The 25,554-nt window shown below is 34.7% G+C and overlaps 4 protein-coding genes across 6 annotated transcripts; 2 read left to right on the top strand and 2 right to left on the bottom strand.

The window, feature by feature from the left end:
* Positions 1-423: 423 nt before the first annotated feature.
* LOC149740291 (vacuolar ATPase assembly integral membrane protein VMA21-like) lies at positions 424-2,116 on the top strand. The gene is made up of 4 exons (XM_089873275.1): positions 424-533; positions 592-630; positions 1,018-1,131; positions 1,758-2,116. Exons 2-4 carry the CDS (start codon positions 593-595, stop codon positions 1,909-1,911), a joined length of 306 nt encoding a protein of 101 aa, XP_089729401.1. The 5' UTR covers positions 424-533; position 592; the 3' UTR covers positions 1,912-2,116.
* LOC149740292 (sorting nexin-25-like) lies at positions 1,966-10,415 on the top strand. 2 transcript variants are annotated; one of them, XM_089873262.1, is made up of 19 exons: positions 1,966-2,549; positions 2,605-2,784; positions 2,985-3,160; positions 3,467-3,668; positions 3,954-4,047; positions 4,139-4,221; positions 4,421-4,496; positions 4,745-4,849; positions 5,296-5,490; positions 5,975-6,113; positions 6,449-6,570; positions 6,973-7,126; positions 7,717-7,862; positions 8,417-8,542; positions 8,982-9,196; positions 9,457-9,582; positions 9,786-9,912; positions 10,017-10,172; positions 10,284-10,415. In XM_089873262.1, the coding sequence occupies exons 1-19, from the start codon at positions 1,966-1,968 to the stop codon at positions 10,344-10,346; spliced, it is 3,069 nt and encodes a 1,022-aa protein (XP_089729388.1). In that variant the 3' UTR covers positions 10,347-10,415. The 2 variants fall into 2 exon arrangements, with proteins under 2 accessions (XP_089729388.1, XP_089729389.1); XM_089873263.1 differs by having other exon boundaries at positions 3,482-3,668.
* A 12-nt stretch (positions 10,416-10,427) lies between these two features.
* Positions 10,428-13,640, bottom strand: LOC149740293 (phosphatidylinositol N-acetylglucosaminyltransferase subunit A-like). The gene is made up of 9 exons (XM_089873270.1): positions 13,385-13,640; positions 12,923-13,065; positions 12,628-12,853; positions 12,285-12,432; positions 12,028-12,193; positions 11,627-11,740; positions 11,102-11,273; positions 10,822-10,924; positions 10,428-10,672 (listed from the first exon to the last, which is right to left on the bottom strand). Exons 1-9 carry the CDS (start codon positions 13,490-13,492, stop codon positions 10,548-10,550), a joined length of 1,305 nt encoding a protein of 434 aa, XP_089729396.1. The 5' UTR covers positions 13,493-13,640; the 3' UTR covers positions 10,428-10,547.
* Positions 13,641-14,042: 402 nt separating this feature from the next.
* On the bottom strand, positions 14,043-25,083 carry LOC149740294 (vasoactive intestinal polypeptide receptor 1-like). Of its 2 annotated transcripts, none has more exons than XM_089873269.1 (15): positions 24,817-25,083; positions 24,000-24,105; positions 23,525-23,632; positions 22,585-22,793; positions 22,176-22,282; positions 21,122-21,219; positions 20,105-20,247; positions 18,637-18,790; positions 17,750-17,816; positions 17,262-17,331; positions 16,385-16,488; positions 15,972-16,113; positions 15,785-15,826; positions 15,328-15,493; positions 14,043-15,159 (listed from the first exon to the last, which is right to left on the bottom strand). In XM_089873269.1, exons 1-15 carry the CDS (start codon positions 24,850-24,852, stop codon positions 14,891-14,893), a joined length of 1,821 nt encoding a protein of 606 aa, XP_089729395.1. In that variant the 5' UTR covers positions 24,853-25,083; the 3' UTR covers positions 14,043-14,890. The 2 variants fall into 2 exon arrangements, with proteins under 2 accessions (XP_089729395.1, XP_089729394.1); XM_089873268.1 differs by having other exon boundaries at positions 14,043-15,228; positions 24,817-25,076.
* Positions 25,084-25,554: the final 471 nt, after the last annotated feature.

The following is a 25,554-nucleotide window of genomic DNA, read 5'->3' on the forward strand; positions in this document are numbered from 1 at the left end:
GCAATCTAAATGAATAGAAGACTAGCTCCCAGTTTGTTCAGTCGTCACGAATTATGTGCAAAAACCGTTTGTATCAGATATACATATTATATAGTATGCAGAGCGGCGATTTTTGTTGCTTACTATTGGTATCACCAACATAAAATTTAGACACCACATTCAAAGAACCGTGTTTCACGACACCCATAAACTAGTATTGGTTGTTTAAAACACGATCAGTATATTTGAATATAATGTGGGAAAGGTATCCTGTCTTTCCCCACCCTACTATTTTACTAACAGACAATTTTCCCCACCAAACAAAACCAATTTTATGGCAAAAACAACTTGTACGAAGTATTGCAGTTTATTTTATTTTAAATATGAGTCTGAATCTACTGCTACACCGCAAAATTGGCGATCCAAAATCAGACTCGTGGTAGTTAACGTTTAAATTCTTCTGCTAATTATTGTATGTGCTCGCTTATTAAAGCCATGCTCTCTTGTTAGCTCGAAGTTGCTTCCAACAATACTCGGGTAATCACATGCATCGGGTACGTGCTTATTGTGTTGTGTATACGTGAACGTGATTTGATTTTTAAATGTTTGCAGAATGTCTTCAACTGACAAAGCTGGAGATGAACGGTCAATGTGAGTTTTGTTAACATAAACACGTTGTTTGTCTTTTCTTAAATTGTTTAGTTGGAGAATGAGAAACACGTTTTTCAAATTTGAAACTGCAGTTTAATATATACGATTGTAATTCGAAAAAACTCGTTTAATTTTCCGAGTTGCTACTGTGCTCAATATTAACTTTTGCATATATATTAAATTAAATATGGTATTAAATTTTAAAAAATCGATAAAAGTCTTTATTTTTGTTTGTGAACAGCACAAACATTCCTATTACAACAGTCATGTGATAAAAAAACATCTAACTGCTATAAGCCCATTGTTTTTGCAGTTTAAAGTGTGCTTTAGTTTTAAAATACAACTTTTTCTGGTTTATAACCGTTAGTTTGAATTATTTTTTTACAGAACCGAAGATTCTGAAGTCAGCCAGTCATTTGTATCTGGTTACACTATTATGCATATGCTCTTCTATACTTTCTTGATGGTCACCGTTCCTATATCATCGTACTTCGTTGCAAAGTAAACATAGAACATTAGTTGTTAAAATAAAGGAAAGCCATAGTTAAATTTATTGTAACGCTCCAGAATAATCGCCCCACCAACCAATATTCATTAATTCCTAGCTATACTTTGTACATATAAATAATAATCACTCACAAAGTTACATACATGGTAACTCGTAAGCTGGCACATGGTGTATTAACACCCGTGTTATAACAACTGTTGTTTTCCGGCCACACGAGGATAAAGTAAGTTACATTTATTCATTCATATAGGGATACAGCCTACTCTGGGGGGATTCTCCACTAGTTTGTAATATTTTATTCCATGACTAAATTCCAACGTGAATGTTCACATTATATTCAAATATTAGACTATGCTATGGTTTTATATAATTGCTTTTATTTTTAAACTTGTTTTATTGTTAAAAGTTATTTTATCACAGCAAGCTAGATAGGATATGATAGATATTATATAATGCACACAGCAACATATACGTTTGTAATGTGTCATGTTGATTTGTTTAGGATGTAATATGATATTAATCACATTGCGGCAGTTCGCTTGTATTTGTAAACAACTGCTTGTCTACTCTACCTTTTTATTTAGTACCAGCCTATCTAATTTGGAAATGTGTTTTACAGAAACTACATATTCCAAGGTATTGTTGGCAGCTCTGAAGATGACAGTATTGTACCTTCTGCCTTAACTGCTGTTGTCATGGTGCATGTCGTACTTGCTCTCTTTGTATATTCTGCATTCAATGAGAAGATACCAGAGAAAAAGAAGCAGGAATAATTTTACTGTGATCAGAGTGGACTTTGTACTTTATAAAAAAACTTAATTAAAACAATGATAGGAATAACTGGTTTCCATAACTCTGTATTGTATAGTTCAGTCGGATTATTGTTCTTGGCTTTGTTGGTAATGAAGCCAGTTATTCTTGGTGTTGTATTCAACTTGGTATTATCATTGCTTGGTATTTGTGTTGGCTGTGCTCTAGGGGTGTTGATTATGGTGAAACTTTTAAACCACCTAGAAACACATAAACTGAACGTTGAAACTACAAACACAGCAGCACAGTTGAATTCTGACAGCAGAATCTTCGTAAACCTATCAAGGTTTCAAATTCTATCTCGCTGCTACCATTGGGGAAGCTTAAAAGTCACAATGCTATTTCAATCTCTGATCTCACGCCTGGCAGCTTCTCCTTTAATTAAATCTCAAACTGATGCAAACCACACAAGGGCTAGTGTAAGGGGCAGAGGATTGTATGAAATTATACGACCGTATGGTCAAACTCCAGATGACATGTTAGCAAGTGCATATGGACCCACTGCTTACGGCACGGGATCAACGGTTTGTGTCTCGCATAACATTGATGAGATCGTCCACAGAGTTTTCGAGTACACTTACAGAGATTTTGTAGAAACCTGGTAAGAAAATAAAGGATGTTTGTTGATTATATTATTAACACCACATATGCTCTAGGTATGCGCAAGTAAGTGCAGACCATGGAAATCTTCATAAAATGATTCGTGCTGATTATTGGGATGTAGTGAAGGCATTTTCTGAGCGACTTAGCAAACTGGACACTGTTAATTTAACGATGAAACGATTTCCAACCTGTTTGCTACATCACTTTGAACAACTCAAACTCACAGCAAAATCGTAATTAATTAAATTTCTTGTGTCTTGATATATCTGTCTATAGACTATTAGCAAAGTATAAATCTGTTTTGCAATTAATGTAAATCTGTTTTGCAATATTTAATTTAACATAGTTGGTAAAATTCCAAATTTAACATCTTTCAAATTCAGCATAAAATTACAGGCTTTTAAAAGTAGTTAAACACTCTGTGTTTTCACAGGAGTCCAGAAGATGTAAAACCATCCTTTACACTCCATCCCTGCCTCCGGGATCGGAACACGGAGCTTACTTTTCTTCGTCACATATGCGAATACATCCTCATCCTTACTTTACCTCCAGAGGCTGCAAGGATCTCTAGTTTAAGAACAATACTACGTGAAATTTTATCCGGATTAGGTAATTTGTAATAACTATTATATATATATATATATATTTTTTTTTTATATATAAATTTATTTTCAGGTTATGGTGTGTTACAATATTCTTTCCATATTTTTCAAATGACTGGTAGTAAACGCCTTCAGTGATATGGTACAGTGAATAGATCGTATACTGTGTAACCAGGCGATACTGAGTTTGATACTGCATTACTGCTACCATTGTACCATGTCCCTGTATGTACATTGTATGTTTGGGCAAGGCATTTAGCAGTGTATGCAATAGTATATATCTTATATTATAACAAGAATAAATGAATGTCAGTCCAATTGACAACAGCACTTCTTCCAATGGTGGACAGTTTATGTGATCCCGACTACATTAACCAAACCATATTATCATTCCTTCAATGGCGGGATACCACCCATGAAGATCATACAAGGGCGTATGCCTATGCTGCCACTTATGAGGATTTTATGAAAATAATCACAGAATGCAAAAGTGTTCCTGTTCTTCGACAAATAAGGTGTGTTAGGTGTAGTGTGTACCATATCTGCCTCTTTGTTCATGTATATACATGATTTCTATTGTCAGTTGTTTTTTATTTGTTTGCAAATTACACTTCTTAAGGTTATAGTATGCAAACTATGCATTGTCATTATAATATAATATCTGCCTTTTTATCCATAATATATACAATATACTGTTACATCTTGCATGTAATTTGCTAATTTCTATTCAGTTCATTGAATTATATTTTGACATTTAGGTTATTGTATGCATTATGAATACTTATTTTTTGCATGCTTAGATATCGCATCATGACTGAAATAATCCATGCTACCACAATTAGTGGACTGAAAAAAGATCAAAGCAAAGCAGCAAAAGCAAGAAGCATGGATAAGGTAAACTACCAAACCATCCAAAAACAAAACCCTGAACTAAAAAAATATTCTTTGGCTATTGCTTATGTTTTGATCTTAATATTACTTACAGGGTGAACTTCTCATAAGTCGTAACCTGAAGAGGTACATTAACCAATGCCAGGTCGCCAAGCAGCAATGTGAAAAGAAAATTCGGTATGTAAATTCGTAATATGGTTTAAATTTTACATTAAAGGTCTGGAAAAGAAATGCAACAAACTGTGAAATTATCTTTGAAATATTCTTGTGAAGTTTTATATGGCTAGTACTAGTAGTAAATACAAGAGATTGTTTAAAATAAATATTCTGAAACCACTATGCTGTTTTATTGAAAATTTATTTTATTAAAATCCAGATTACTCGGAGGTGGAGATTATGGGGTTAATTACTCTCCACTTGATGGCAGTGTAGCAGGTTCATTTGAAAGTCAGGTTTGTAACTGTTTATTTATTGTTCATTAAGATTTGTTCTTGTCTTGTGTATGTTGGTATATCTATTCTATAGCTCACCAAATAAAAAAAATCAAACTTAAGTGTTTATATATATGTAAATATTGTACATTTTTTGACTTATTTTTGATATTTAAAATAAAATCGGTTCTTTTGAATAAAAAATATAACTCAGCTGTATCTATATATATATGTTTTTTTGACTTTTAAAATAAATTTGATCTTTTTAGCTTCTATCATTTGAAGAAATAATGACATCCCCCATATCTCGCTCATTCTTTCTCAAGTATTTAAAGAAGATAGGACGTGGAGCTCTACTTAACTTCTGGAATCAGGTAAACAAAGTTGATTTCTTTCTATTAATATCTTATTGTAACCAAAACAGCAACTAACTAATTTTTTTCAACTTTTAAGGTGTTAGAGTTAGATATGTTTTAGTTTTATGGTGAAATATTAGCTAGTTGGGCGTAAGGTATTTTGTTTTAATGTTGTTCTATATTGGTTTTAAGATATACTGTTATGTCATAATCTGCATCTGTTTTAGAAATAGTTCGGACACATTTAGTTAAAATTGACTTTGACATTTTTCTAAAGTTTAAGAACCATTGAACTAGAAAGTAAATGTGTAAAATTTTATTTAAACGGTATTTCATTTTTATCTGTTTTATCTATAAGCATATTTTAACAACTGTTCAACTCATTTTTTACTTTTATAAACCTTTCCCGATTTTCGTTATCGTGACCAAAGAGACAAAATAAATTTTATTAATTCAACTTTCAGATTGAAATAGTAAAAACTACCCAACCCACTGGGAAGGCACTGGCCAAGTTAGTCAGCTATGCTTACCAGAACCATGTTCTACAAGGATCAGTGGAACAACTCCCACTCGATATTGATAAATCCACAATGAAAGGAATGCAGGATTGTGTCATTGGAAATAAATCTCCTCAAGATTTTTTCTTGGTCCAGAAGCAGGTTAGTTGAAAAGAAATGTAATGTAACATTAAACAATTTTCATACTTTAGTTGGGATGGAGCATGACATAACATAACACAGTTTTCATACTTTTTCGTTTTAAAATATATTGATGTTTAAGAAAATCAATTTATTTGATGATAGATAGCTTTATTCTAAATAGGTTTGAGAACGAAATTTTTATTTTAAGTAAATTTTTACTGTCATTTATTTTTACTGGTATTCCTGATTTTATGCTAATATCACATGCGTTATTTTGTCCCATAGACTCAGGTTAACATGGTTTATATTTGTTTACTTACACACTGTTTTGAAAAGAACTAGTTTTCTCTTTCCCTTCTAAAAGTAATTTTTGTTAAATTTGTGATAAATTGCTTTTGTAAAAGCTGCAATACTTCTGAAACAAATTTCCTTTTTTTATTAAAAACAAATTTCTTTTTTGTTTCTCTTTATCAAATTATGTTACAATTTTTTTCCTGTAAAGGTATACGATTTGTTGAAGAGTGACCACTACCCCTCATTTGTGGTGAGTGATATTTATACTTACCAACTTATGCCGGAGATGAACGACTCAACTATCGATGGGAGTATGAATATTGCTAAAGAAGATTTGAATAAAACAGGTAAAATTTAACGTTATTTGTATGTTTCGCATCGAAGTATTTTTTATGCACTCGTAACTAACCTTAGCTATTGATTTAAAAGAAATATTTATTATTGTTAGCATTTGGTTTATTTTAGCATTAATGACAGTAGGCGAGGGAAATTAGAATTCTGCAGGTTAAATTGTCACAGACACAGTTATTTGGCTGTGTTGGTCTGGTAATTTACCAGAACTCTAAATGTTCATTAACTTTACTATAAAAACTGAAACGTTGCCACTTTAAAAACCAAAACACTAAATACTTTACCATAAAAAGTGAAACTATACCAGTTTAAAAAGCTGTATTGCTTTTAGCGTTTGGTGGAGATTGTTCATCCGATGCTTCATTACAACGACTACGAATGTTGGAGGGAAAGCTTGAATATAAAGCACAAGCCCTTGAAAGCTTGCTACCATCTGCTAAACTTGATCCTAAGGTGTGTTGATGGTTGGTATTGTGTTTATAGTGAGCTTGCAAATCCATTTCTGTATGTTTATGTACAAATATCTGTCCGGACCCCTAGTATTGTCAAAGGTTTTAAATTAGATGATTTAACTAAACTTAATTTTTTAATAAAAAAAAAAAAAAATACATTCAAAAATTATTAGGTAAAATTAAATTTAGCCAATATCACTGAATATGTGGATTATCAAACCAGATTTAACTAAACATAAGTTGTTTAACTAAAATAAAATGTTTAGTTAAAAAGAATAGAAATTAAAAAAAGTTCTAAAATTAGATTTAATTTAAACTAGAAAAAACAATATGTACAAGAACAAACTATGTAAGATTGAATGAATGTATGAATGTAACGATTATTTAACCAAAACCATTTCAGGTAACAGAGCAGTTGGAGGAAGACATAAAGATGTTGCAGCGAGCGAAGATGAAGCAGCAGATTCACATGGAGAGAACTGATGCATGGTGGGAACATATGGGAAGTTGGATGGCAAACGTACAAGATGCTTATTGCCAACAAGATTCCTCAGAGGGTTGGTTTTATTATGCAAATGTCTAATGCTGCTATCCTTGATGCATAATATTGTTTATTTTTTAACAGTCTTCTGAAAGAATGATATCTTTAACCTATATCCTGCTACTATCCTGATGCCTGATTCCCCTAGTAAAGCTGTAATTTAAATTTTGCTGCAAAATGGTTATAATGCATATTATTTCTTCGCAGTCTTCTGAAAGGATGATATCTTTAACCTTTATCCTGCCCTTACCCTTATGCTGCATCTCAAATTAAATTTTGATGCAAAATTATTACAATGCATGAATGCATAATATTGCCTGTTTTTTCTGTTTTCTAAAAAAGATGGTCTTTAACTTATATTTTGGTTATTCCCCTAATTCCTCTAATGCTGCATCTAAAATTAATTTGTTCTGCGAAACAATTAAGCTACTTAAACATTATCAATATTTGTCCGGTGCCGTAGCACAGTTGGCTAACGCGCCTGCATAACCCAGAGATAATGGGTTCAAGGCTTGTCACTGCCGCCGTTGTGGGCCTATGTGTCCTTGGGCAAGTTTTCCGGCCACGCAATGATAAAGTAAGTTACATTTATTTCTTCACATACAGGTTCATTGAATGGAGGTGGCCCATTGTACACCATTGTTGTGCAATGTTCTGGTGTTTCTTTGTATGAAGCTACAGACGATGTATCTGGATGGGTGGTCACCAGATGCCTCAGTGATTTCCATAATCTGCATCATTCGCTGAAAGAGGTTCGGTTGGTTTTGTATGCGTGTGTGATTGTGTTTGGGAATGTGTTTGACTTGTTAAGACTTATATAGAATGTAAATCCTGCATTTATAAGATGGTTGGTTTTGTATGAGAGTGTGGTTGTTTTTGTTTAGTGAATTTTGTGTTTGACCTTTAAGAAGTTAAGAAAGTTTACAAAAAATGGAAATCCTGCCATTATAGGGTGGTTGTTTTTGTATGTGTATGTGTGTGATTGTTTGGGTTTAGGAATTTTGTGTTTAATCAATAAGAGGTTAAGATTATATACAATGTAAATCCTACAACTATAAAGTTTTTGTATGTATATGTGATGGTGTTGAGTGAATGTTGTGTTGTAAGAAACATGTAACATGTAAGAAATTAAGATAGTTTATATGGAATGTAAATCGATTCTACAGTTATAAAGTTGTTGATGTATGTGTGATGTGTTTAGAGAATGTGTTTGACTTTTAAGTTGGTTTATGTACAATGTAAAATGTAAATCAATTTACAATTATAAAGTTTTAAACCAGTGTAAATTTTGAGTTTTCTTCCGCAGTATAGTTCATGGCTTCGTAAGCAAAGTCTTCCAAAACTCCCGATGTTTAGAATGAGAGGAGTGTCCGAAAAGTTTCTCCTGGAATCCAAATCCACCCTCAATACATATCTACATAATATATTAAAAGTAAGAAGTAATTGTTTATGGATTCATAGTTCACTGTGATATATTATATTAAAAAGTTGAATCTTTTTCAATTTTTTGATAATGATTTTGTCAACGTTGAAATATAAGATTACAATGAAATTTATGTATGTAATTTAGGTATTATCTAATCTTTATTACTATTTCTTAAATAATTTTTTCTGTCATTAGATTAATTTTTTTATTGGAATTGCAACATTTCTAGTTTAAATATAAAAATATGACAAAAATTATGTATTATATAATCTGGTAATCTGTATTACTATTCCTCATATAATTTTTCTGACATTGCATAATTTTATGAAAACTCAACTTGTCAACATGTGTGTATTAAAATGTAAAAATATGTCAAAATTATGTTTTATATAATCCAATAATCTATTTAGTTTAAACTAAGTTTCTTTATTTTTTGTTTCCTCAGGATGAGATCTTGAGATGCAGTCAGATCGTCTACTCATTCCTCAGCCCAGGTCCCGACTGCACGAAGATCGGCGAGGATTCAACCTCCCAATCCTCGAAACCAACATCCAACTTCGGAGACTTCTTCAAGAGAATCCCGAAGGATGTTTTTGATCGTGTAGTGAAGCAAGCAGCAGAGGAAGAGGACCTTGATAGTTTAGATGATGATGAGGACAGGTGTCGTATCGTTTTTATTCAATTTAATAATACCTTTTTTACATGATATAATATTGGTAATAATTTTTGTCACTTACAAAAAAAGAAAAAATTCTGAAATGTCTTACATTTTTTCCATGGTATTATACTGTTAATAATTTTTGTATTTTATTTATTTTTTCTGAATTGTCTTTTTACAGCATTCAGTTATCACGTTTGCCGTAACATTCCTGTCCAAGAATAATGAAGTTTTTCTGATAATTACAATAACGTTCTTGCAGAGATTCTGTGGCTGCTCCCTTGTATGAACTGATCAGTGAAATATTTGAATTGCAAGGTCTCTTTCGATTCTTCAGAAGAAGTTTAATTGTTTTTGTGAGACTTGCTTTCGGTGGTAGCATAAATAGGTAAGCTTATTTGTTTCTGATCTAATTTGATTTCATTTTCCATATACCCAATACCATGGAACAGAACATTGGTGTTACAAAGAAAGTGATTGCTCCACACAAGTATACAAAATTATATGAAAGAAATCAAATTTTTAACTTTGCTTTATTTTTTAATTCCATTTAGTCAATGCTTACTGCAAACTTATGTCTCTTTTCCACAGACAAGTAAGAGAAACAAGCGAATGGTTGTGCTCTGAACCCATGCTTGTATTATATCTGCAAACCTTCCTTGACTCAATGTGGCCTGGTGGGAAACTAGCGCCAGCACTGCAGGAGAGAACCGAAGACGTAAAATCTTATTCTCAACTTATTCTCAACAACGTTATATTAGCAATTTTGGCGGCTATAATGTTACATTGAAAGTTATATACTGAAAATGCACATTTTTTTAGGAAAAGTTGCAGACTAAACTTGAGGTTCGAGTTAAGTTGTTACAAAGCATACCAGAGATGTTGAATGGATTAGTTGGGCAGGAAAATGCAAAGCGGGGAGTTCTGAAAGTTTTCCATGCTTTGCAGGATCAAAGATTAAACAAGCATCTGTTTTATGTAAGTTATGAGAGACTGAATATTTGTTTAAAATTCTACCTATTTTCACTGCGAAGAGCAGATTTAGATTTAAAACTTTATTTCGAATAACTATCTTGTGGGTTTTTTCAGACTCTACTAGCCGAAATAATTGAAGAAGTCTTTCCAGAAATTCTTACTGGAAACTCCAATTAATACAATATGTGCAATACAAACTGCAAGAGTGAAAATATGAAATAAATACAAAACTTAAATTGTACAAAACTTGGTAGAATGCACAGTGATACACTTTGTTTATTATGGCATTTTCCCTAAACAATATGCTTAATATATCACTTTTTAAAATAATTTCCAAGTACTAAAAACAACTGCATGATAATTTTAACAATAACTATATCAACTTGACTTCTTCTTTTGCTTCAAATATCCATTATTTCGATGTTTTGTTTTAATCGGTCGGCACAAGTTAAGTAAACAACACAGAAAGTGATTGAATAGGATAAAAAGAATGCAGATTCTCCCTGTGAAATAGAAAGTAAGCAAAGTAAATATGAAGGCTATAAAGAGCATAAAATAAAGGTTATTGTTTGTATAATGTAAACGCACACTTTTCTTCATTGTTTGCATAACGTAAACGACACTTTTCTTCGGATTAGAACTTAATTCTTACCAATAACTGGTCCACATCTATAAAATTTGTGAATTCTGTTGCTAAGTTGAGGTTTTGGTCGGAAAGCTGCTGCATTGTAAACTTTTTCGGTTCGTTTGGCTACCTGTAAGTAAAAATCAATGTAAAATTACATAAATGTTTGTATTAAAGTAATATGATATTTTTTGTGTTATACAATAAAGTCAAAATCCTTTTAAAACTACATGTATGCTTTAGACTATTTATTAATTTTGTTTTAATAATTTTTTGATTTTAAAGACAATGAAAAGTAGTATCCCACCTTGGGCCATGTATATAAAGGTGCTACCCTAAGATGCATTTCTTCCCTGGTTGGTACTTGCTTCTGTTTCACCTTCACTATGACATCATACAACGCTTGTAGCAATGAATCAACACGAGGTTCAGCAAGATGGATGAGATCGGGTGGCAATACTTCAGGAATTCCACCAACACTGAAGTGGTTAAAGGTATTTATGCATTGGCATCAGTTTAATGAGTATATGTGCTGGCACAGTGGTTATGTGTATTACGGGTTCAAGACAATGCTGCCACCATTGTAGAGGTATGTGTTCTTGGAAAAAGCATTTATATATATTTTTTTACTTGCCAGCCATACACTAAAAATTCGCTCAAACCATAATTCCCTACCAAGCTAAATATATGTGAAATTATTTTGTAAATAAAGCACGACATGTAGGCTTTGGAATAAAACATTCTTGTTGAGGTGATTCATTGCTACGCGAGGATAAATATGCTACATTTGTGTTTTTGTTCACTTTCTATAACTTAGGACGACATGTGTTACCTTGTACTCACAACTTGTAATCCACAGCAAGCAGCTTCAACAATTGCCATACAAAACGCTTCAGTTAAAGAGGTATTAAGAAATATATGACCTTTGTTAAGAATGTGCGGAACTCTGTAAAAACACATACGATTTTATACAAATAAATGGAAAATATATTTAGTCTTATACAGGTTGCCTTCATCAAGCTGTACAAGTTTATAAATCCCCTCTAAATATTCTACCATGATAATGGAAGTTCTACATTTGCATAAACTTTTATGTTGCAGAAGTGGATGAAAAAAACTTACTCTATCCACGCATGGCTGAAAAACAACAGTCGTTAAACACGGGTGTTCTGTTTCATACACCTTGTGCCAGCTTACGAGTTACCAAGTATGTTACTTTGTGGGTGAACCTACTTTTCATGAGGAACTGATCCAAGAAGTGTAACTCTGCTATGGAGACGAAATTGTTCCCTTGTTTCCTCAATGAGCAAGCGCTTGGGACCATCACCACCAATAAGGAAATCAACATCATCAAATTTCTTACATACAGCGGGAATTATCTCGGCAAGAAAATCTATTCCTAAATCAAGGTTTTATGTTTAGATATCTGTATGTGAATGCATAATACATAAGGTGTAAACAAATTATTTTGCAGGAACTTGTTTCGAAACCTTTTCTATACACCAGTCTGCTCATTACAACAATAAGCAATCTTTTTCCTCGGTTTTCTTCTCTGGGGATAAATTCCGACGGATCAATTGCATTTGGGATCACAAAAACATCCTTGGGGTCTAAGTTTGCCCGCAGCACAGTATTTTCCTATGAGGAGTAATTGAGGCTTTAGTACATGAAACTATGTAGCAGAATGGAGTAAACTCAAATAGTGTAAGAGAGTCAACAGTTGTAGTTAGAACACCGAAAAAAGAATGAGAATCAACTTTTTTGTAGTTAGACACCAGATAAAAAGGAGAAATTGTGATATTATCTAGTATTTACGTCTTTTTTAAGTTCTACCTTGCTGGTATGGGAAACACATATGGCAAAGTTAATGTCAGTTAAAAAGAGTTCGAGAATCTTGTTTGTTACAATCGAACTTGTGTCAGCGAAGCCGAATAAAGAATGGTCAGTGAAAACAGTTCGAATTCCAAGAGTTTTCGCGTGGAACATTGTTTCGTGAGCAAGTATTGAGAAAGACGAATGTCCGTGGACGATTGTGATTTCTTCATTCAGCAATATCGTCCTGTTTTGTGTCTTTGATTTAGGTCATTGTACTTTGATATTATAAAAATATTATGCAATAAAAACTAACCTTATCATTGGCAGTGTCCCTGTTATCGTTGGCAAGATGCACTGGTTATATGCAACAAACAGAGGCAAATAGTAAACCCGGAGCATACCACTTACAAAGTGCAAGCCAACCCTCTCTTCATAGGAATGTGTGATGATAATAACCTGGTATAATAACACTAGAGTTCAATAGTTGAATGAAATATTAGGGGTTGGGGTGGGTTTATTAGGGCCTAGGGGTTACATAATGATGATGCTTTTTGAGTTGCGTTTTGATCTCGTGTAACGTGTTGTATTAGTCCGTGGTGTTAGTGAAAAACCCCCCTCCCCCTTATTTGCTAACCGCTAATTACTATACCCACTAACCACCAACCCCTAAAACTTTCCACCAGCCTATTCTGCTATACCGAATGGACTCTTTACTAGTGCCAAATCGGCAAATAAAACATGCCGTTTCCAAAACGAATGTATTATTATGACTTACCTTGTGTCCGAGTTGAAGAACGCATTGGGATAGCTGGTAAATGTGATTTTCAACACCACCTACGTTAGGGTGGAAAAAGTCCGAAACCATCGCAATACTGTGGCGCATTCTATTTTTTACTGCACGCGGCCAGCTGTTATTACACCTCGTTTTTGTATTTATGCCATTACTAAGGTTATAACTGCCTGGAAAATTTAAAACAAACCCCCAGTGATGGGGATTCCCGTCATTCAAAAGATTTTATTTTACTCCATCGACATCTACCGGTTATTAAAAAAGTTAAGTGAATGGGGACTCGAAATGCTACTGAGGTATACGCGAAAATATATGTCGAAATTAAAATATTCTACTAAAAATCGATTCTCCTAATGTTAGTTATTTAGAAAATACCAAAGTTATACACTCTGTTTTTTTTTTTTTCAATGTCCGCCTCATCCAGAAACATGGTGACTTATTACGTGATCCTATGATACGGACTGAAAATTATAGTCTATTCTCGCAGTATGCTCACTAAAGTAAAATTTTGTCCAGACACGTATTGTCTCTTTGTCTCATTTAACCGTGTCATTTCATTCAGATCGCAGGTCCTCGTGTAGGCTATTAGCCTACTTGGGCGTGCGTAGGCTATAGCCTACCTTGTGTGACTTATAAGCTGTGGTTTTGTGTGTGAACTTCTGTTCGAAATTCAGTACATTTAATAAAAATCAAAGTACATCACAGTGAGAAAGTGAAATGGTACATGGAAATAATGAAGTGAAACGATATATACGATAATTAAAGTTTACGAATAGGAACACAAGCTTAATATGTGTGGGCTATAGCCCGTAAGCTGTTTAGTCTTATAATACCACAAGCTGAAAAGATGCAATCGACTAATTCATTAAAGACGAAACTGATCCAAGAACTTATTTAAGAAAATTCAGTTCGTTCAATAATTAGATAGAAAGTCTCTACAGTAAGTTCAGGTCAAAATACGGGAAAAGGAACTATTAGAATTTAAGAGATTCATTCAGCAACTGTAGGAACTTTACATTCGTAAAAGAATGTGAAACAACAGACTTAGTTAGGGTTGTAGGCTATATAGTCTATACAATAAGCATGTACAAGGAGAGTATTTATAAAGAAAAAACAGTAAAACATCCTTGAAGAATGATGTTTATCAGTCTTAATAACGAAAGAACAGCATATGAAAAAGTAATGTGGTGGCAGTTGGTTTGACAAGTTACAAAACTTTAAATTTTACTCGGTTCTTATGTGGAACTAGGAACGTTGTATCGTGGCAACATTTTCGACGAGTATTGTTTCGGAATTTTTTCAAACTACCGAGAAAAATCGTAAATTTTGTCTAGAAATGGCAGTGCTTACTTATATCGGTAAGGAGAAAGTATAACAAAAGTTAGCAGACCAGTGAAGAAATATTAGGCCACGAAAATTCGGTGACGACGTCTTAAAGTTTCCCTTCTTTAAAAAAGTGAAACAATATATACAACAAGTAAAAGTACCTTCTTAAACGATGGATGATTTTCTGTTATCGTCGTTTTCGCTTAGCTGTAAAGATTTCCCATTTTGACGTAATAACGGTTGATTAGTGCCATTCTGTTCTTCATTTGCGACAACATTGTTTTTGGTTTGTTGATCAGTTATGTCTGTTTCTTTCATTGAATTTAATTGTTTCATTTGAATGTAAATCTCTCCACCGTTGGTTAAATAACGTGTTTCTTTAGCGCCGCTTACCGGTGGTCGGAAGTAGGATGAATTTGACGATGTATGGCGATCTGAAACAGTTTCGTTGTTGACCCGCATGGCACCATAGTGAACGTCCCCATTGTGAACTCCTGATACATCTGCCCGACAACATGTAGTTGTTAACAGGCATTCTTATATAGAAACCCAACGCACAGATATCGCAGCAAATATGTTGAAATATTTATTTCATGACTCACCAGTATACAGAGACGATTTCCTTGTCACCACAGAAGTAAAGAGATTTGTAATGCTGCTGTGGTTCATTGACCTTCTTCTCTGCATTCTGTGATGCTTCCGCTCTCTCCTCTCAAGTTCCCATCTAGTCTTCCATCGTCTCCAAGTCTTCCCGCATTCTTCCTGTACCTACAACACATGTCGTGTAAACTAACGTCCAATCAGATACGCAAGTTTCATTCAATTATGATCTAAAATCTGACAACGGAACAAAAAGGTGGAACAAATAAACATGAAACAGAACCCTTGGTCCTTAGAACATCGACACTCCTTTTGAATTGTGAGGAGTACCTAAAGAAATATCTAAAACACTTTAAAAGGGATATCTAAAACAATATCTATCAGTAATAATAATGATTGTTTACTGCATGACAAAATCTTGAGTATCAACAGTCCTTGAAACCGTCAACAAAGTCTTACCTCGCCATTAAAGAAGCAGTATATGAATGCGACCAGTAACCCCTGAAACATTAAATTTTTGGTTAACAAAAGCCTTGCAATGAAACTGCTGAACAAAACCACCAAGTTTTACTGACTATTAGCGGAGTATTTCTATTAAAATGAATATGAATGATGGGGTCGGCATAAAATGAACCACAAACTTCACCTGTATCGAGACGAACGAGACCTCGAACGCTTTCTTTACAAACTCGGCAGTTGGATTTTCCTCTGAGTCAAAATGAACGAATGCGGTGATGAGATACTGCGTGCCAAGGAGTGGAATCAGGGATAAGGTAGACTTCGTCAATCTAAAGTTAACCATAACATCGCATTTAGAACGGAGACGATAACATTGAGTGAAAATATCAACCAAAATTCCCCGAAAAGGCGTATATAGGCATTAAGGAAGAATGTATATGGAAAATCAAACTGATTGTCAAATTGATATAGCGCGTCCGAAATACACAAACTCCGAACCGTCTGTGATCGATTTTAATGAATAACATTTCTAAAACACATCTATTGCAAGTGGTAGTTTACACTGTTTGATCTCGAAGTTGACCATAATAATGTCGTTACCTCCATTTGTAATCTTCTCGCCTGTCGTCTGCTTGTTGACGTTGATTTACACGAAGTTTTGCTCCAACAACGCAAACCACGTTTACAAATATGATGAAGTTTATCTAAAAATTTTTTTTTTTATATTTTTTGTCTAAACATAAAAATATCAACCATATACGTAGGTTTATCAACTTTCAAACGACGTATTGATCATTTATGGCTATACTCTTTTGAATTGAACAGAAGGTTTATACCGGTTGTAATATAGATAGGGTAGGGAAAAATGGAACACCTTTCATTTCCATTTTCTCGTTTCAGTTAGTAATAAACAAAAAAACATTTAAATAATTGTAACACCGTATCCTCACGACTCCCACACAGGCTGTTGTTAATTGTTTAAACACGATCATGCAGTTGTATATTATGCGCCAAAGGCGTTCCGTCTTTTCCCACCTACTATACATGCTTTAAACTGTGATTTTCATAAAAACTTTAATAGTTTTATATTTAAAATAGTTGGACGAACACGGTCCATGGTTTTTGTTAAGTGCATACATTAAACAAAACGTACTAAGTTTGTTCAGTTATCGGTATATTATGTATATAGTAGGGCGGGAAAAGATAGATCACTTTTTCGCTTTATTTTCTCATTCAATTTGGTAGTAAACAAAGAACATTCAAAGAATTATAATACCGTATCCTCACCACTCCCCTAGACGGTTGTTAATTGTTTAAAACACGATCAGAATATTTGGATAATAATATATGGTAAAGGTGTCCCATCTTACCCCACCCTACTTTACATATGTATATAATAATGAAAAATTGTATTTAAATTATGTATCTAAAAATGACAATTTGTTTTGGTCGTTAGAATAAGAAAAAGAAAACTTACTAATAATGAGATAAGTATCGGAACTTTCACGATCCACCAATAAGCGCTATTTCTATCTTCGTACCAACAACTGCATTAAAAACACATTACGATCAGTTGATATGATCAGGTTACTGAGTGTATCAGGGTCAAAAAGGAAGGAAAAGGTCACGAGTGAAAAGTGTGTAGTACACAAATACCATGTCTTAGTTTGGTGAAGGAATTTTATATTTTGATCTTTTTAGGTTAGTAAAAACCGGCGATGCAAGATAAGAGCATACCGTAATTGTTGTGATAGTTTATGTTTTTAAAGCACTAAAATTATATGCAAGTTTCGTTTACAAAAGCTGTCAGCATCAAAGCGACCATCGGAACAGAATGGCTCTTATTTTACTGCAAAGATAATGTAATTTGATTTGCCGGAGGCAGCGTACGTTTACATCAAACTGGGCAAAATGCAGAATGCTTTCGAGGAGACCCCAAAGCAAACAATGTTTACATTCACTTACTCTCGGTTTTCTTCCGGGTCAAGGCTTTTGGGTACAAAATATGCTACGACCGGCAACCACGGTAAACCTGTAACACAAGATCTGGAATGTAGGTATTTCCTGAAACACTTACACTTAAACTGTTATGGTGTATGGTTTGTTTATTTATTAGTGTTAACATGCACCTTTTCCCGTGATGCAATATAAAATAGTTTCCCAGATGAAGCGTTTAATTTTCTACAGTCTACAATTCATAAAATTACATTTTAAAACAAACTGTAATATAAAACAGCAAAGCAAGGTGTCCGTCTTCGTTTTAACCATAAATGTAAATTTAGGAATGACTGTGCGGTAAAACTTAATGTACTCTAATCCGCTGACGCTTTCAAGCAATGGAACCCATTAAATATTTATACTGTTGCTTGTGTTGGGTTTTTTCGACCTTGTGGATTTTAAATGATAAACTGTTGTGGAGAATTTATTATCATGACCGTTCCTATTGAAACAAAGTGCCCCTTGATTGCCCTCGAAAACCACAAACCGATGGTAACCGCCGTTCGGGAAACAAGAGGCTATTTATATCCTGTGCCGGATAGACGAAACAACTGGCAGAATTGGCCACGCGTGCTACGTGAACGGTTAACGTTTTTGCCTATTTTCCACTTCATTTGTTACAGAAATAGCCCGAAGCGATTTTTCATTTAATAACTTCAGTCATCGTTCACAAAAACGAGTTAAATGTACAGCGACTACGTAGCCTTTACAAAAATGCGCCCTCGAATGTGATCGACGATTTTGGGCAGTCAGCCGTCACGTAACTGTTATAGAACAGTCTCTTATTCATATTAATGAATAAATTCACTCCAGTGCGACTTCAGTACTCCCTATTTACCATAATGTGCACTTACCCCAACCTAAGACCAGAAACGCTTTCATGTATTTGGTGTGCGAAAATAGAACCGCTCGCAGCAGCAGGCGGAGATACAAGCCTTCCACCAGCAGCCAAAAATAATTCGCCGTGACGAAGTAGATTTGAAAGACATTGTAGAGTCGACACCAGTTCTGTAAAGTCACAAGATCGTTTAAAATTCCAACCATCAAGTCCTGCCTGCAAAAATATTACTTCCGAAAATACTTAACTTATTTTTTTTCATAATATCTGTTCTCTGCGATTGTTAATTCGTTTGTGACCATCAAATTTTTGGAAAAAGATTAAACATCTAAATAATTTCCATTTGTGTGTATTTTTAAAGCTAAACAACAAACCACGTTTCTTTGTAACTTGGTAAAATGGGCACGTCGGTATGCACATAATACGGATAATACAAAACAAAACAATCGAAAAGCGATCGCAGATGTGAACTGTTTAAAGTTTAGCAACCTATTGATCCAAGTGTGTACATGGCCTTTGCGTGAGCCAATTCCAGCGCACGGTTAACTATTAATTTTCAAATCCAATTAAAGTGGAGCTTATTAATATGTTTCTCTGTTTGTTGCTGGCAAACAGCACTATCTACGCACGCGAGATGTAACAGCTACCGTATTTCTGTCAGTAGGACACCCGTTTAATCTATCAATAAAGGGCCGGTATCCATAACACAATGTCAACTGTTTTTAATGTGGCCTTTATAAGAATAAAGGCGTCGTGTGCCCAATTATACGGTGGAGGTTAAAAGGCAATACTTACACATGACGTACACTAATATATCTAAAGGCGCGGCTCTTGTAACGCTGAACATCGAAAATGAGTTATCTAGGCAAATTAATACATGAAAATTCAATTTTAGACCCGCCTCTTAGGCATATATAAGGCTAGAAATATAATACATTTTAAAACGAAATAAAGATAAACCTTGTGTTTTAACACAAGAAATAAATGTAGATTCAACAGCGTTGCTATTTTTACACATCGCTACACATTGTTAACTTGTGGCCTACTAAAATATACCTGTTATCGGGCATAGTAAACTGTTCTGTATTTGCATATCCTGGTTAAGGTATATGCTGCTGAACAACACCTAAACCTGTTACAGATTAACTTAAACGTTATATACACGCACCAACAGCCCTTTTCCTATCGTAACACTAAAGTTTCTGACTGAAGAAATCTCTACTAGACTGCTTGTGTCTTATACGACCTTTTAGCAACACATAGTACTATGGGGTAGGCTGCGACATCTTTAGCACATAATATCCAAATATCCTGCGATCGTGTTTTAAATGATTAACAGCGGTCTGTGTAAGTCTTGGGGATAAGGTTTATGATTCTTTGATTTTTCTTTGTTTACTACCAAATGGGACGAGAAAACAGAATAAAAAAGTATCCCATCTTCCTCCATCGTAACTATATATATTACATTTGCAAACACGACTTACATAATCAGTCTCGAACTCTATATCGCAGTATTTTGTTTTCCAGTCTTCCAGTTTTGGCAAGTCTTCAGCGAAATGTCGCTGAAATAGTTTCGACGATAATTCCATGATCGCCCTGTCCGCCTGCTCACCATGCATGTCCGGGTCTAATTAATATTGAAAAGTTGTTATATTGAAGTGTATATGAGGTCTTATGATGCATTTAACACATTGTGAAATGGGACATGTTTAACTCTAATCTCTTATCCTATTTAGTAGTAAACAAAAAAACATTCAAAGAATTATAAAACCGTATCCCCATGACTTCCATAGACCGTTGTTAATTGTTTAAAACACGATCAGAATATTTGTGTATTATGTGCTAAAGGTGTCCCATCTTCTCCCACCTTAATATATGTTTGTGCATTTACTTTCGTGCTGGTTTAGAATAATATTTTTGTCAAGTAAAAACAATGTATACGTTTTATCTTGTGGTTTTTGCACCACATGTTTATGCAGATGAAATTCCCCAAACCAATAAGGAATTCCCAAATCGTCAATGTAAAAACATATTATTGTAATTAGGTTCCAGCCACAAATGTTCGAAGTCCAAATTGACTAAATACCAAATAACTGTTTTGAAACAGCTGTGTTTTTTCAATGCGCTGTACAAAACATTTTTTTCACAATAATTGTGTTAAAAATATTAAGAATTTACTGCAGCATCCGCCGTTGTATTGAAAATACAGCCTAAAAATTTAAAATAAATAACATACATTTATTTTACTGAAATTTATAAACATAGACAAACAGGTCAATACGGACGTTGGGAATTAAAACAGCAAATACTGAAATAAGATTGTTTATTCTTGATTTGCTTCGATTTTTGTTTGTTTTGAGTCACTCGGAAGCCGCTTCGAAACGTTAGCTAAAAGTGCCCGTTGTGTCATAAATTAAAGGCCGGACGGACTAAAATAAAACGTGATGATGGAGTCGTGGGCTGCAGGAAGCAAATTAATTGCAGAAGTCAAATAGACTCACCTCGAAACGCTGCAGAGTGCAGAATCCATATCAGGCCTCGAAACATGAACGCGGCCATCAGATTCATGTGGATGTAAATCCGTGTACAATGAATATTTCTGCACGGTATACATTTGAAAGAGTTTATAACTGGTGAATCATAATTTGAAAAATTGTCAAAGGGTGTCGTATTAAAGTTTAGCGTTGTGCTTTGAATTTCGCTATCGGAGCTCGTGTTAAAAGAAACCGCACAAAATATACCTTATATTTTCATTTGGTAATTGAAATTGAGATGATGTAATAGTCAGTAAGCTAGCGTACACGCGCACATACAGTACGAACATGACTGTTTTTGAATCTACTTGGCCTCACAAAACTTATACGGCGGCATTAACAGAGAAATATAAATCATTTATTTGCAACAAGCTGTTAAAATATGAAGTCGCGTTAAAATATTTGAAGTCGCCATTTTAGAGGACGATATATGTGTTTGAAACTTGAATGTTGTATAAGCGGTAATCCCTTGCCTTAATTTAATTGAAACCGCCTTTTAAATTACTATGGATAATTCTCATGGGGGATATGTCGATAAAGCGTTGTCGAACCACTTTAAACATCATTTATTATACTCTATTAAGTTGCATGCACTGCTGTAAGCTTTCTAATACTCTACCAGCATGAGCAACTACAACATGGGTTACATTTAATTAAATGCGAATGAATGAGGTTCACATTAAACCGTTTATTACACTACAGTTAAAGCTGATCTATATATACGATTCGTGTGATGTGTTATAACTTTGCAGCACTGTTATAAAAATCTACCCGGTGGTTAGGCTTGAAACCCATATTATATTGCACTAGAAGACAACACAAGTTAAAGTTATACCGGCAAACGTTTTAAATAGCTTAAATTTTGAAAACGATTTCTAATCGACATTCTGCTCTTTGGGGGGGCTACAGTAAGGCACGTCATGGGACTTTGGATTAAAGCCAGTGTTTTTAAAAATTTTCTTTATTCAAAAATGCGTGAAACGTACTATTAGTCTATATAGAAAAAGCAAATTGTACTTACTTGAGGCAAGCAAGCAAAGCAAGCGCAACGAGGAGGGTTGCAAGCGATAATGCATGCCCTACTGTCACGTAACGCGTTAGGATTTCGTAGCGTGCGTTGTAGTCGTCCTGCAGACGTATATATGATTTAAAGGGGATACAGTTACGAGTGTATTTAAATTTTGGTGCGTGTTATTTACAGATATAGTATACTGTTGGATAAGATAGGATATTTCAGCACATATTATTACATATTTCCTAATCGTGTTTTTAACAATTTACAACGCTCTGTTATAGAGTCGTGGGGCTCTACTTGATATAACTATTTGAATGTTTTTGGTTTGCTACCAAATGGGACGCGATTAGTGAATAAAACATGTCTCGTTTTACCCCAGCCTTCTACAACAGTTTATTAAGTGTTTATTACTTACCACTTTCGTGTCGTCGTCGGAGTAATAGTCGTTGGGCATATCGTATGTATAGTCAGGTGGTAGAGTGACATTACTGATACTTGCTACGTCATCAACCATGTCACTTGACCGATTAAAGCATGTGTGGAGACTTGACCGTTCGTTCCACCCCCCAAGCGTTGCATTACAATGCATGGCTATGATCCCTTTAGGAGAATTCGTTTCCCCAACTGACAACGTAAATGAAACGGTTTAGTAAAACAGCTGCCGGACTGGTGGGCAAAATGGTTGGCGTTTAAACGAACAGTGATCTCGATTTCTTAAAACAGCCTTCAATGTATTATATATATGTTGCCTGTTTTGAACCTGGACGGTAAATCGCTTTTACAGATAAAAGATTAACGAGGCGAATACTGATGAATGGACGATCATGAGACCTGTTCACTTCATCACGATAGGAGAAAATTTTCTGATTGCATTTCAATCTTAAACGTTCGTATGGAAAATCTTAAATAAGGGACATCGCACAATTTTTATTTTTACCCGTTATAATTGAATTGGATTTATCAAAACTAACAGCCGCATGTAATTATCATAGTAATTAAAAATTGCAATACATTTTACACGTCACACTTTTAACGAATAACCGTTTAGATATTGTTTTTAATTTATTTAGCTTTTAATTTAATCTACGTTTACGCATGATCTCGGAATGTTAAGCACCATTCTATCTCACTAGAGTTGCAAGTCGACCAGAACAAATAGTTATTTTCGTTGTGCGCATGGACAAAGCTTTCACTTGGGCGGCGGTGATTTGTCTAAGTCAACGTGCTGACAATCAAAGCAAAAAAGCCCGCCGACTCTGCGACTCTGATAACATTGTCTCAGCTATTGAAAAACAAACTAAATACCCGAGCAATGGTTTTGAATTTACACGTTTCAAAACAAGGAGGGTACTAACCTTGTGTTGTTGTGCCAAAGTTGCTGGCGCATGGGGCCGCGAAGGTCGTGTTAAAGGGGGTGCGTGGGTAGCAGTTTACCACCGACCACATCTGGGGACAGTAGCCGCCTGAATGAAGAGATAGGGTCAAATACGCAGCGGTTTTCGCTTTGTTATAGAATGTTTAATATGAATAATTTATTCAACGTAAAACAACGTCTGTGTTACACCCAAAAGAATTGTCACGGTCACGCGAGTACGTTGGAGGTTCGCGCCCGTTAAAGTTGTTCTTGTATTAGTACACGCTTCACACAAGCCATTGAAATAGGATTATCCATGCAACAGTGGAGAATTCAGCAAGTCAAACAAGTCCCCGATGGTTAAACGATCTCACTGCACACAAAGTCTGGACGAGAGCAAACACTCGACAGTGGTAATGATTCATGTTGTTATGTTGAATTGCCACTAGCGTTCTCACTCACAACAACTAACTTACTTTGGTTTGAAGTCGACAAACTTGCGAGAGGCGACGGCATGCGAAGACATGACATCGAAGTTTCGAGGTAGCTGCACAGGTGTCGATTCAAGGTCATTGCGTTGTACTGCGGTTCAAAAAAATACATTGACTATAGGCAACCATGATTGTAATACACGGGAGAGCGGGAGACCGTGGTAACTCATTGGCAATTTTGAATTTGGTATCGTTTTTTTTTGTGAGTCCAGTGTTTAGGGCTTTTGGACGATCCAGTCTTTAGGGAACTGTCAGGATTAGTTAAGCTCAACACGTTGTCTGCCTTGGTTCTTCTAACACTTTTTTTACGTTTATAACTATGGCAACGCGTTATTTTATTTTTACTACACGATTTAATACCAACAATCAGTGCTGCGGTATTTGGGCTTTAAAAAAATCCAAAATCACTGTCACGTTCAAGCTCAAATTCTCAGAAATCGCTATCAAAAACAAACAAACAAACATTCCGTGCCAGAAATATTAACCTCGATGGTGAATATTTTAGACGTTTTTCAAATGTGCCTATCTGAGTCCTTACTCGATTGAACCGCCCACACGTTTAACTATATAGTAGGGTGGGGGAATATGGGACACATTATCATTCTATTTTCTCGTCACATTTGGACGTAAACGAAGAACATTTAAGGAAATATAAAACCGCATCCTCACGACTTCTATAAACCGTTGTTAATTGTTTAAAACATGACCAGGATATTTAGATATTCTGTGCTAAAGATGTCCCGTCTTCCCCTACCCTGCTATATCGAAACATGCAGGGACAAAATATTTAAGCACATCTTACGTCATCATTGGAAGTTAGAATGTTGAAAATGTCCATGATCTTAAACGGCGTTCGAGTGATCGTTTAATGCATAATCTTCAGTTTAATCACAAGCGGCTTAAGTCTTATCAAGCATACGTCAATCAAACAAGCTATAGAAAATATAATATCGATTAAGATTCCACGAATTCAGTACTTGATAATATTACGATATATTTCATTCACATTGTTGGTGTGCTTTGTTTTGCACATTGTAAAGGTCTGCCTTCTGTTCCAGCAGCTCCCTTGTACGCACTGCTAAAATATACACACAGCCGCATTACAGGCCAAACGGATCAAAGGTTAAACTATATATATATATATATATATATATATACTTAACTATTTACCGAGCACGTCCAGGTTAAAATATAAACGCAGCTTTCTGAAGGGTCTGCTAGCAGTTGCATGCTATGTTGATTGACAAGCAAAAACAAACAAACAAAATTATGATTGTCTGACAAGCTGTTATCGCCGAATACAATCGCACGTAGTTTATACTGTAGAAAACCACTCAAGTACTTGTAATATCTGTGTTGTGTTCGCCTTTGTAAAACTAAACATTACAGCAGATGCTTCAGCAAACGTTTTAATGTTTGCACGAGTTCAACCTCACCGGTAACTTACGGTAGATCTTGGTAAAATCAAATACTTGCTCGGCAAACACACTTATATGACAGCCTTACCTTGCGCCTAATCGCATATTTATAGGTTTCCCAT

Source organism: Ciona robusta, chromosome 2, assembly GCF_009617815.1.
Source record: "Ciona robusta chromosome 2, ASM961781v2".
NCBI lineage: Eukaryota > Metazoa > Chordata > Ascidiacea > Phlebobranchia > Cionidae > Ciona > Ciona robusta.